Source organism: Silene latifolia, chromosome 10 (genome assembly GCF_048544455.1).
Source record: "Silene latifolia isolate original U9 population chromosome 10, ASM4854445v1, whole genome shotgun sequence".
Classification (NCBI taxonomy): domain Eukaryota; kingdom Viridiplantae; phylum Streptophyta; class Magnoliopsida; order Caryophyllales; family Caryophyllaceae; genus Silene; species Silene latifolia.
In genome coordinates, this window is record NC_133535.1 from 160,251,777 (window position 1) to 160,265,192 (window position 13,416).

The following is a 13,416-nucleotide window of genomic DNA, read 5'->3' on the forward strand; positions in this document are numbered from 1 at the left end:
TTTATTATTTTTCTTGTTTTAAACTACCTTTGTTTAGTTTTTTTTTTTTTTTTTTTTTTTTTTTTTTTTTTTTTTTTTTTTTTTTACCTCTGGGGCATCAAAGCTGGTTGATGTTTATAAATATGTATTTTAACTTTTTATGCCTGAATTTTTTATAACTGATTTAGAATTTGGATATTTTATACGAAGTATATGTCATATGGTATCACAAGAAATTAAGAAAATTAAGACCGATTTGTGAAGGTTTCAAAGATAAACGTCACTGCATTTTGGGCAAAACTAGGTAAGAAACTCCGGTTTGCAGGATGACATGGGTCCTTGAAGCATCAACAAAAGTAGTCCGTAGCAAACTTTGTATGAGAGCGCGATAATGCAAAATAGATACTACAGTCTACAATCTAGTTGAAAGAAAGATAAAGTATTTCATTGTGATTCAGTCAATCTAACAATCCGACTGAATGATGTCGCATTGAAAATTTGAAATACAGTAATGGAGGTAAATAACAGGCTGCATCACATATTCACACTCAATGTCGAAACCAGTACCCCATACACGGTACCCGATTAGACTGATCGAGTAACACGATTTTCAACATTGGTTCATACGACGTTAATTTGGTTTGAACAAACCAATGAAAACAATTAGAGGAAATATATAAGCAATTGCCCTTAATAAACACACACGACGTCAATTTGGGCGTTTACCAGTTTAAGAATATTTCCGGTATCAAAAGAAATCAAGAAAAACCGAACTGTGCATATAGATATAGTTAGAAAAACTGCCTGGTATGTCCCAAGGCACCAATAAGCTATGAAATCAACGTTCTGTCGGCCTGTCAAATGATTGTCAATGTCGTACTGCATGAAATCAATAATGTTCTTCACCAATACAGTCTCATCTGTACGTCGAGAACATCAAAGCCACTAGTAGTCTCTTCAACTTCAATCCGTTTCAAAGGATGTCTCAAACAATTGACCATATCCCCCAGGTTATTCAGCAAAGGCTGCAAAACAACAACAGTGACTTTAATAAGAGAGAGAGATCTGAAAACACTACTCATCATCATAAAACCCGTTACCAAGCATAATAAGCCCAAATTTCCTTTGCTGATCCATTGATCTTTAATCAACTCAAGTTATAATTAAGTTAATTTGTAACCCCATTTCAGCCCCAAATTTGACTGAAAGTAACACAAAGCAGAAACATGACCATACCTCAACTGCCACTTTACGATAGCCAGACTGAACTCGTAAAGAAATTATAGGAGGGTGGCAAGTCCAGAATAAACCGTTTAACAAGGCTGAAAGCGATGAACTTGATAGTTTCCAGTATGAGTACATGTCTATCTTCAGCTCTCCGATATCACAAGGGGGTCCAAGTTCAGCATTTCCGCTTTTTTCTTCGTCAAATTTGATATCTTCATCTTCATCTTCATCACCATCACCATCACCATCACCATCACCCCCATCACCACCACCACCCCCACCACCACCACCACCACCACCATCATCATCATCATCATCATACTTCAAGAACACAATCATAAGAGTTGTTAGCAAAGCTAAAGAAAACATAAACTCATAGTCTAAACAACTATAAATATGCAGCTCATTTACGATACCTGAGATGATCTGCCGAGGAACAAGATTTTCAAAACATTGCAACTATTTAGTCCTTTCAAGAGCTTCTTCAATTTGATAAATCCGTCAGTATCAAAATACCAAGCGTATGTGTGGATATGGATGTTACAATTGGCTTGACTATGAATGGTGATAGATAAGGACGGTTCTGTGTCGCCATGAAATTTGAACTTCTTTAAATTTGGAGCATCAATCACAACATTTAACAAATTGTCGCAATCATAAAAAGCAATATGTTTTAGTTGGGTATGCGATATTTCTATATTCGTCAGCATGTGACAGCGCATAAACTCCGATTTCTCTAGCGAGGTGAGTTCCGGTAGTAGTTTAGCAAGATCCTCTCCTGTAATAGAAAGACCACTTACACGCACATGCCTCAAATTTCTCAATAAACCACGATTTGCGATAATCGGCCAAGGGTTGTTCACGCTATCGGTATCGTACTTGAAAGTCGTAAGACTAGAAGTCTCGAGAATGACTTTCCCGCCGTCCTCAATATAGAGATCCTCCAGTTTACTATGACATGGAATCACCAAATTTTTGAAGCTAGGGTAAAATGAGAGAACCAATTCTTTCAGGTTCGGACATGAACTAACAATATGAGCTAGCATACGCTCCTCTAAAACGACATTATAATGTAAAAACAAAATCTCGAGAGACACAAGATCCAAAGCTTCATAGTAGGGTATTTCGACATTATCACAATCAAGATCTCTTAACGACTTAGCACAAAACAGAAAACTGGGTAATTTGTAGTTAGCTGGACCTTTAAGGAAAATTTCCGTAACTTGGTTACGCACGGCTATCTCAAGCCACTCATCAACTTTGGAAGGCAACAGTAAATCATTAGGCGGAAGTGCAAGTATGAACTTCGTTATACGGAGGTTTTCTTTTGAAAATTTTTGCATTCGAGTATCTATATATTCCAAAAGTCTTGGAAGCGTTTCCATAGGAAACTTATAATAATGATGAAAATCGAGAATTGGATTTGTAGCGAAGACTTGATTCCATCTTTTCGACAAGACGCTAGTTCTATACGCCTCTTTCGTATCCAAATAAGAAATTATATGATGTATGATAAAATCCGGTAAATCTAAGAGCCTATCCATAGAATTAAACTCCCCAGGTTTTGGGTTATTGCAATCGAGCGTCATTTTCTCCGAGGAATTCCGTCGAAACAGGTTGTAAAACTTCTATATAAAGTTGAACGAATGTGTGTATTTTTTATTAATGAATAAGAAAAAGGTACATATATAGTAGAATAAAAATTAGGGCTGAGTATAAAATACATACTATTTTGTTATATAGTATGTAGAGCCAATATAATAACCTAAGGATAGAAGAACTATAGAAAAAGGAAAGTGTACAAATTAAAATAGGAAATTGAATTGGTAATAAAAATATCTAAAACCAAGATATGGAAGCACATCAGATATGGAAACTAGCTAATTTCGATCTCACCCGAGCTTGAAAAAAAAAAAGTAAACTCATTATAAAGCTTTGCTAACCTAACAAAACGAAAACATGACCTGTTGTATAAATTTGAATGCAGAGACAGGCAGCTGAATGTACGGTTAGACGATTAGTGCAATAAAGGATCCCATCCAAGGCAAGGTAGGAGTACGGATATAATATGCAGTACTGAACCGACTGGTAATTCATAAGATAAGAGGCGCAAATAATAGAATGAAAAACTTTGCTTTACTAGAAATAAACAACGATTTACTCCCAATTCTACTGAAAATGAGAGAAATCAAAAACATGGCCATACCTCGATTGTCAAGCTATCAATACTATATATTAATTTCAGAAACCAAGGGACTTCAATGTAATTAAATAAATCTATACAAATTAATTATATTATATAGTTTTAAATCGGTCATCATTTTCTCCGAGGAATTCCGTCGAAACAAGTTGTAAAACTTCTATCTAAAGTTGATTGAATGTGTGTATTTTCACTAATGAATAATAAAGAGGTAAATATATATAGTAGAATAAATTAGGGCTGAGAAAAAATACGATACGATTTTGTTATATAATAGAGCCAATAGAATAACCTAAGGACAAAAGAACTCTAGAACAAGGAAAGTGTACCAATTAAAATTTTTTTTTTTGACAACAAGGATGAATAGCTTACATTATTTTAAATGTTACAAAGTAAACTATTCGACTAGGTAACATCAGAGACCTACCCACCAAATCTAGTGTTACCAAGCCAAGACTAAAGATAACATAAACATGAAAGACGATAACAAAAGCTAGAAGAGCAACAAGGACATGATGGTGAATGCAAGCGAGAGAGCCACGGTCCGTAGGACGAGCTTCATAAACACGGAAGACCTCCAAAATTTGCCGATACAGACGAGCCGCAGAGTGACAATAGCAAGATGTACTTACGATCTTGCGAAAAGATCGTAGAAAGACAAAGTGGTAAGCAAGACGACTAAGTCCGCCACCGATGGAGATAAAACTCCTACACCTTAGAGATTGAACCCTTTGATCGTAGGACCAACAGACCAAGAAATCCGAAATGCAATGTCCAACACGACCACGAACCCAAGGGGACAGGACACCCATGCTCAAAGTCGGGTGCGAAGACACCATAACCCTAGTTGGAAAAGGAGACATGGCACTACAAGCCACCCCAAAGATTAAGGGACAGGACACCCATAACCCACAGGATGCAATTATTATAAACAAAAGCATAGAATAAAACAGCCGCATGAGAAAAAAGACAGACCACCGAAGCCATCCAATCCAACGCCACAACCAACCCACCATAGACCAACCCGAACAGACCTCAAAACGACTCCAACACCAACACTGACCCACACCGGTTAAGACCACTGCGTAACATCACAACATCCAGGGCAGGCAAAGGAGAAACCCGCCAACACCAAAAAGACCCAAACGCCAAACGATGACCACAAGAACCCAAACGAAAACCCGACAACAGCACCACAAAAGGCTTACATGCAACCCCACAAAAGGACAGAGGCCTAGACAAAGACCTATACCACGCAAAAGGAATCAGATACACTCTAACGAAACCCGTTTCACCAACCGGCACCTCCCAGGACCACCGTCAAACAACCAACCAGACCCAAAAACAACACAGACGCACACGAGAGGTGAAGAAAAAGGGACCGAAAGGTGGGGGAAATGGGGGGATCACCAAAACAGACCCAAAACACGCCCTCAAGGAGCCACAAACGGATGAGCTATACTCATCGACTCACATACAAAAACAGACAAAGAGAACCAGCCAAGAGGTGGGGGGAGTGGGGGGAACACCTCTAGGATGGAACCAAAAGCGACGGTGACAGGACAAGGTGACGGAAGGGCGGGGACGACAGTGAACCAAGACCCAACCCGAAGGGGAAAAACACAACCCAGAGACCGACAACAACCTAACAACTAGAGCAGCCACCAAACCGGAGCCACCATACCGGGGGCGGGGGAAACCCCAGGGGCCGTGGCACACACCACACGACCGCAAGCAAGACCGAAAGAAGCCAGGAAAAAGGAGATCGTTGGGTAAAAGGCGAATCACCGGCAACCACCACAAACACCACCCACAAACACCCAAGAACTACCCCGGATCACGAAACAAACCCATGAAAAGCCGAGAAAACCGAAAAACACCGGGTGTCGGATCAGTGAAAGGAAGATAAAGCCGAAGAGAAGAACGGTCGCCGGAGATGGGCCAAAAGAAGGCCCCATCTCCGGCGAAAGGGTGGCGGCAGGTTGGAGTCTAGGGCGTGGATGGAGGCGGCGGCGGCTCAAGGAAAATTAGGTTTTTGGTTTTGGGGGTTTTTGAGAGAAAAAGAAAACCTGATTTTTAGAGAGAGAGTTAAGGACAGTACCTTAGTTCACCAAGAAAGCTGACTAGTGTACCAATTAAAATAGGAAATTGAATTGGTAATAAAAATATCTAAAACCAAGAGATGGAAGCAAGGTAGGATTCTCATCATCTCCACACAAGATATGGAAACTAGCTAATTTCAATCTCACCCGAGCTTGAAAAAAAAAAAGTAAACTCATTATAAAGCTTTGCTAACCTAACAAAACGAAAACATGACCTGTTGTATAAATTTGAATGCAGAGACAGGCAGCTGAATGTACGGTTAGACGATTAGTGCAATAAAGGATCCCATCCAAGGCAAGGTAGGAGTACGGATATAATATGCAGTACTGAACCGACTGGTAATTCATAAGATAAGAGGCGCAAATAATAGAATGAAAAACTTTGCTTTACTAGAAATAAACAACGATTTACTCCCAATTCTACTGAAAATGAGAGAAATAAAAAACATGGCCATACCTCGATTGTCAAGCTATCAATACTATATATTAATTCCAGAAACCAAGGGACTTCAATGTAATTAAATAAATCTATACAAATTAATTATATTATATAGTTTTAAATCAATATCACTGTGCAATGGACCTGATCAAGGGATTTCAATGTAAATATAATATAGTTTTGGTTGAAATATAAATTTAGAGAACACCGGAATATGGTGATTTTCCTTAAATAAGCATGCCCCACTTATGGTATTAATTAGTATAAATATGTTAATTATTTTAACATAAACAAATATAATATGAGTAAATTATATTTTGAAAACTGCTAAAATGTAAATAAATCAAGCTAGATTTCCAAAAGATATAAAATTCCATAATTATTTCGATTTGATTAATTTAACGCATACATGTAATATATTTAATGCATATATGTAATATATTTATTAAAGTAATAGAAGTAACATTGGATATAGTAATATGATAGTAATCACTCATTGGATGCTTAAATAGTAAAAGTAATTCTGTTAGTAGGGAAAAGAATTGTAGTAACATTAGATATAGTCAAAGTAACAATATTAGCAGCAAGAGCGAGCACGAGTACTGAAAGTACCAGCGTGAGTAGTGAAATTATCAATATTTATGTACAAGTAGTGAAAGTAACAATAATTACGGCGGGGGTAGTGAAAGCAAAAGTAGTAATAACGAATGTAATAAAAGTAACAATACTAAGAACAAAAGAAAGTATATATGAACAATTAACTAACCAATCGATTTAAGTAAAATATTAATAGCGGAAGTAGTGAATGTGTCTCATAATTTATTTCATTGTAATTTAAAGATATACTCCGTATCATAGAAAAATATATTAACGATAAATTTATGAGTTACGCAATTTTAAAGTAGTTTTAGTTAATTGAAAATAAATTTTAATGCTAAATAAAGGTAGCCCGGGCGAAGCCGGGCACCCATACTGGTAAGATCTTAAATGATGAACTCGTAAAGAGATTATTTCGGGATGGCAGGTGCAGAATAAACCATCAGAATAAACCATCTAGTAAAGCTGAAAGAGAGGATTCCGAGAGTATATAAGATGAGAGAGTTAGCTTCAACTTTCTGATAACACATGGAGGTCCAAGATCAGCATTTCTGACTTCATCATCAAATTCGACGTCATCACAATCGTTCTTCATAGTAAATAGCCATAAAATTTTATTAGAACAAATAAAAATATACTTCTAGTCTAAACAATCATAAGCAGTACATTTGCAGAATGCAATACCTGAATTGTCTCTTTGAGCAGTACGAGTTTCAAAACATTGCAGTCGTTTATTCCTGTCAAAACCTTCTTCAGTTTGAAAAACCCGTCAGTATCAAGATAAACAGGTGCGTGTGGAAAGCGACATTACAACTGGCTTCACTATGAATGGTGATAGATAAGGACGAGTCTAGTTCGCCATTCAATTTGAACTTTCTCAAACTTGGAGCATCAATCAAAACATCGCACAAACTGCAGCAATCATTGAAGCGAATATGCTTTTTCTGAGTACTTGATAGTATGATACTCGTCAGCTTGTGACAGCCCCAAAACACCAAATTCTCTAGCGAGGTGAGTTCAGGTCGTAGTTCAGCAAAAGTCTCGTATGTGATATCAACAGTAGCGATGTTTATAAACCTCAAATTTCTCAACGAACCACCTTTTGATGTAATCGGCCAAGGGCTAGCGCGATTAGAATGCTTGGGTATGTAACAAAACACCTTAAGACTAGAAGTTTCGAGAATGACTTTCCCATCTGTAGGTAAAGTTTCAGATATGTCGCGCAACTCCAGCTTACTAGTAGTTACTACACTGAGGAATCACAATACTTTTGAAGCCAGAGCAATCTGACAGCCGCAAATCTTTCAGTAACAGGCCAGACTTAACAATGTGACACAACATATGCTCCTCGATAACGACATCACTTAATTCCAAAGACTCGAGAGACGCAAGATCAATGGATTCATAGCAGGTTTTCTTCAGAATATTTTTGCATTCTGATATCGATATATTCCAGTAATGCTTCAGTAGTTCTATAAGGCTCTTTGGTACCCAGATAAGAAATGATAAAATCCACTAAATTCGATAACCTATCCTTAGAATTGAACTGCCCAGTCTTAAATTTCTTGGAATCAGGCAACATTTTCAGTGAGGAATTTGGTCGAACAGATGGTGTGCACACACTAACTTTAGAAAGAAAATGGCAGAAACAAATTAAAGGTAATTGAAGCTTACCTGAATAAACCTTCTGTCCAGGAATAAAGATCAGAGGTAATGAAATGTGAGAGTAGAATGGACACAAATAACTGCTCTTTGTTAAGGTTAACAGGGAAAGTTTTCTAAACAATTAAGGCTTCAAAGTTCAAACTGATAGCTTAATAAAGACACAAATTCACATTGAACACGAACATATCCGTCACAAGTTGAAATGGGTCAAGTAATACTGTATCAAGTGACTAGATAAGACAAAAGAATGTTACACATTTTGCTTTTGTCTTATCTACTCACTTGTTATTACTTGACCCGTCTTGAGTTTGTGATAGATATGTCCGTCTTCCTTAAAGACTTGTAATAAAACTTGGATATTTCTCGTTTATCCCTGAACTTTTTCGTTTTATAAGATGTATCCATCGTTTTTTTCAAAAACTTTGACCGACAATAACTCTCTACGAGTTCAGAAAACGGTAAATTTTTTTCAACAATTATCTCGTCAAGGCCTTCAATTTGAAGAAAAAAATCACCACTTTTGAACTCGTCGCCGATAATTATGGTTGGTCGAACTTTTGTAACGAATAAACTTTGACTGACCATAATTCCCGACTACGACTTGAGACATCAGTGAATTCTTTTTCAAACTGAAGAACTCTTAAAGATGATCAATTTGAAAAAAATTGTTTTTATCGTATTCTGAACTTATAGCCAAAAATTATTGACAGTCAAATTATTTTTGTAAGAAAAAAGGGTTATATCTTAGAAATGAAAAAGTTAAGGACGAGAGACCCTAAAAATTATAATGGACACCAATATCAATTAGAATGGACACCACAGACGTTTCATAAAATTAATTGGTGAATGTGAAAGAGGGAAGTGGATGACCAATTTGTGAAGGTTTCAAAGATAAACGTGACTGCATTTTGATGATGTATGGGCAATAGTCTATAGCTCTTTATGAGTCATCCCGTTTATTAGGCCTGTCCGTCCAACCCGCTTATTACTAGGGTAGAAACTCTGGTTTGCAGGACGACATGGGTCCTTAAAGCACCAACTAAAGCGGTTCGTAGCAAATCGTTGAAAGAACGATGAAGTCTTTCATCATGATTTAGTCAATCTAACAATCCGACTGTACAGCTCAAAAAAAAAAAAAAAAAAAAAAGCGACTGAATATGTCGCATTGAAATACAATAATGGAGGTACAAATAGGCAGAAAGAGGACAACACATTCACCAACCAACAACCGCGGCAATCATAAGTGAACTTATCCGAGTGAAAGTTTATCAAACTAAATGGTAAATATCAAACTAAAATAGACTCATTGACGACAATTAGTTTCAGATGAATGACAAAACGATAAATAATTTGACAAATAATCTTAAAAACAAAAAAAAAAGCTTTCCAAAATGTGTCTTGAATGGCAATATCCTGGTCGTCAACATGTCAATGTCGTACTACATGAAACTTGCAGCGCCATCAACGCGAGACTGTAATTCTTCACCAACAGAGTCTCAATTGTACGTCGAGGAAATCAGAGCCATTATTAGTTTCTTCAACTTCAATCCGTTTCAAAGGATGTCTCAAACAGTTGACCATCTCCATCAAGTTATTCAGCAAAGGCTGCAAAACAACAACAGTGAGTTCAATAAAAGAGAGAGATCGAAAAACACTACTCATCATAAAACCCGCTACCAAGTTAATCCATCTTTAATAAACTCAAGTTATAATTAAGTTAGTTTGTGACCCCATTTCAGCCCCAAATTCGACTGAAAGTAACACAAAGAAGAAATATGACCATACCTCAACCGTCAATTTACGACAGCCAGAATCAACTCGCAAAGAAATTATAAGAGGGCGGCAAGTCCAGAATAAACCATTTAAAAAAGCTGAAAGCGAGGAGCTTGAGAGTTTCCAATATGAGTACATGTTTATCTTCAGCTCTCCGATATCACAAGGGGATCCAAGTTCAGCATTTCCGCTTTCTTCTTCATCAAATTTGATATCTTCTTCATCTTCATCTTCATCTTCATCACCATCACCATCACCATCAAACTTCAAGAACACAATCATAAGAGTTGTTAGCAAAGCTAAGGAAAACATAAACTCATAGTCTAAACAAGTATATGCAGCTCATTTACGATACCTGAGATGATCCGCCGATAAACAAGATTTTCAAAACATTGCAACTATTTAGTCCTTTCAAGAGCTTCTTCAATTTGAAAAACCCGTCAGTGTCAAAATACCAAGCGTACGTGTAGATATGGATGTTACAATTGGCTTGACTATGAATGGTGATAGATAAGGACGGTTCTGTGTAGCCATAAAATTTGAACTTCTTCAAATTTGGAGCATCAATCACAACATTTAACAAATCATCGCATTCAAGAAAGAAAATTTGTTTTAGTTGGGTATGCGATATTTCTATATTCGTAAGCATGTGACAGCCAATAAACTTCAATTTCTCTAGCGAGGTGAGTTCCGGTAGTAGTTTAGAAAAATCCTCACCTGTAATAGAAAGACTAGTTACGCTTAGATGTCTCAAATTTCTCAATAAACCACGATTTGAGATAATCGGCCAAGGGGCGTTCTTGCCGTTGATATTGTACTGAAAAGACCTAAGACTAGAAGTCTCGAGAATGACTTTCCCGCCGTCTTCAGGTACATGTCCCCCAATATAGAGATCCTCCAGTTTACTATGACGTGGAATCACCAAATTTTTGAAGCTAGGGCAAAATTTGAGAACCAATTCTTTTAGGTTCAGACATGAACTAATAATATGAAATAGCATACGCTCTTCTAAAACGACATCACGTAAATGCAAATACTCGAGAGACACAAGATCCACAACTTCATAGTATGGTATCTCAACATCATCACAATCAAGATGTTTTAACGACTTGGCACGAAACAGAATATGGGGTAATTTGTAGTTAATAGGACCTCCAAGTGTAATTTCCGCAACTTGGTTACGCAAGGCTATCTCAAGCCACTCATCAACTTTGCAACCCAACAGTAAATTAGCCGGAATTGCAAGTTTGAACTTCGTCATACGCAGGTTTTCTTTTGAAAATTTTTGCATTCTAGTATCTATATATTCCAAAACTCTTGGAATCATTTCCGTAGTAAAGTTGTTATAATAATGATAAAAATCGAGAATGGGGTTAGTAGCGAAGATTTGATTCCATCTTTTCGACAAGACGCTAGTTCTATACGCCTCTTCCGTATCCAAATAAGAAATTATATGATGTATGATAAAATCCGGTAAATCTGAGAGCCTATCCGTAGAATTAAACTCCCCATGTTTTGGGTTATTGCAATCGCTCATCATTTTCTCCGAGGAATTCCGTCGAAACAGGTTGTAAAACTTCTATCTAAAGTTGATTGAATGTGTGTATTTCACTCATGAATAATAAAGAGGTAAATATATATAGTAGAATAAATTAGGGCTGAGTAAAAAAATACATACTATTTTGTTATATAGTATGTAGAGCCAATATAATAACCTAAGGATAGAAGAACTCTAGAAAAAGGAAAGTGTACAAATTAAAATAGGAAATTGAATTGGTAATAAAAATATCTAAAACCAAGATATGGAAGCAAGGTAGGATTCTCATCATCTCCACACAAGATATGGAAACTAGCTAATTTCGATCTCAGCCGAGCTTGAAAAAAAAAAAGTAAACTCATTATAAAGCTCGCTAACCTAACAAAACGAAAACATGACCTGTTGTATAAATTTGAATGCAGAGGCAGGCAGCTGAATGTACGATTAGACGATTAATGCAATAAAGGAGTAAGGATAATACGCAGTCCTACCCTTTTTTAAGCACAAAGATGTGTGTTCGGTTAACACATGACGGAAATTATCAGTACTGAACCGACTGGTAATTCATAACATAAGAGGCGCAAATAATAGAACGAAATCACGAATAACTTTGCTTTACTCTATTAATACCTCAAAGCCAAAGCAAATGAGCTTAGGTACTACTAGAAATAAAAAACATGGCCATACCTCGATTGTCAAGCTATAAGATCTTAAATGAACTCGTAAAGAAATTATATCGGGATGGCAGGTGCAGAATAACCATCTAGTAAAGCTGAAAGAGAGGATTCCGAGAGTATATAAGATGAGAGGGTTAGCTTCAACTTTCTGATAACACATGGAGGTCCAAGATCAGCATTTCTGACTTCTTCTTCATCAAATTCGACGTCATCACAATCGTTCTTCATAGTAAATAAAAATTTATTAGAACAAATAAAAATATACTTCTAGTCTAAACAATCATAAGCAGTACATTTGCAGAATGCAATACCTTAATTGTTTCTTTGAGCAGTACGAGTTTCAAAACATTGCAGTCGTTTATTCCTGTCAAAAGCTTCTTCAGTTTGAAAACCCCGTCAATATCAAGATAAACAGGTAGTGTGTGGAAAGAGACGTTACAACTGGCTTCACTATGAATGGTGATAGATAAGGACGAGTCTAGTTCGCCATTCAATAAAGTTTTAACAACTAGAGAACCTGTTCATGTAAATAGAACTCGAAAATTTCCTATCATAAAGACTGAAAGTAACACACAAATAAAAAAGATGAGCATACCTCAACTGTCAAATTATGGCCGCCAAAATCAACTCGCAAAGAAATTATATGAGGGTGGCAAGTCGAGAATAAACCATTTACCAAAGCTGAAAGCAAGGAAATTGAGAAGTCCCAGTACAACAGGTTAAACTTCAGCTCTCTGATATAACAAGGGGGTCCAACTCCAAGATCAGCATTTCCGCTTTCTTCTTCATCAAATTCGATGTCATCACCTATGGACTTCAATAACACAATCATAAGAGTTTGTTAGCAAAGCTAAATCAGTAGTTGGGAATTTAAGTTCGAGCGTCAATATATTCCAGGTTTTCTTTCGAGTACATTTGCATTCTAGCATCTATATATTCCAAAAGTTTCGCAGTATCACCATTAGAAAAATTATGATGATGAAATTCTAGAACTGGGCTAGTAGCCGAAATTTGAGTCCATCTTTTCAACAAGACGCTAGTTCTATACGGCTCTTTCGTACCCAGATGAGAAATGATGTGATGTATCATAAAATCCGGCAAATCTGAGAGCCTATCCATTGAATTCAACTGTCCAGGTTTTTATTTCTTGGAATCGGGTATCATTTTCTCAGAGGAATTTCGTCGAACAGGTAGACTGCACTCTGTAAATGTAAGACTTC

The 13,416-nt window shown here is 36.8% G+C and overlaps 3 protein-coding genes across 3 annotated transcripts; all 3 read right to left on the reverse strand.

Annotated features, from left to right (window-relative positions):
- Positions 1 to 442: 442 nt before the first annotated feature.
- On the reverse strand, positions 443 to 2,795 carry LOC141608778 (putative F-box/LRR-repeat protein At4g15060). Its single transcript, XM_074428121.1, has 5 exons — positions 1,751 to 2,795; positions 1,216 to 1,430; positions 906 to 1,004; positions 706 to 858; positions 443 to 508 (listed from the first exon to the last, which is right to left on the reverse strand). Exons 1-5 carry the CDS (start codon positions 2,793 to 2,795, stop codon positions 443 to 445), a joined length of 1,578 nt encoding a protein of 525 aa, XP_074284222.1.
- Positions 2,796 to 9,427: 6,632 nt separating this feature from the next.
- On the reverse strand, positions 9,428 to 10,275 carry LOC141609477 (uncharacterized). Its single transcript, XM_074428530.1, has 2 exons — positions 9,995 to 10,275; positions 9,428 to 9,814 (listed from the first exon to the last, which is right to left on the reverse strand). Exons 1-2 carry the CDS (start codon positions 10,262 to 10,264, stop codon positions 9,692 to 9,694), a joined length of 393 nt encoding a protein of 130 aa, XP_074284631.1. The 5' UTR covers positions 10,265 to 10,275; the 3' UTR covers positions 9,428 to 9,691.
- A 53-nt stretch (positions 10,276 to 10,328) lies between these two features.
- LOC141608779 (uncharacterized) lies at positions 10,329 to 11,243 on the reverse strand. Its single transcript, XM_074428122.1, has one exon. It carries the CDS (start codon positions 11,241 to 11,243, stop codon positions 10,329 to 10,331), a length of 915 nt encoding a protein of 304 aa, XP_074284223.1.
- Positions 11,244 to 13,416: the final 2,173 nt, after the last annotated feature.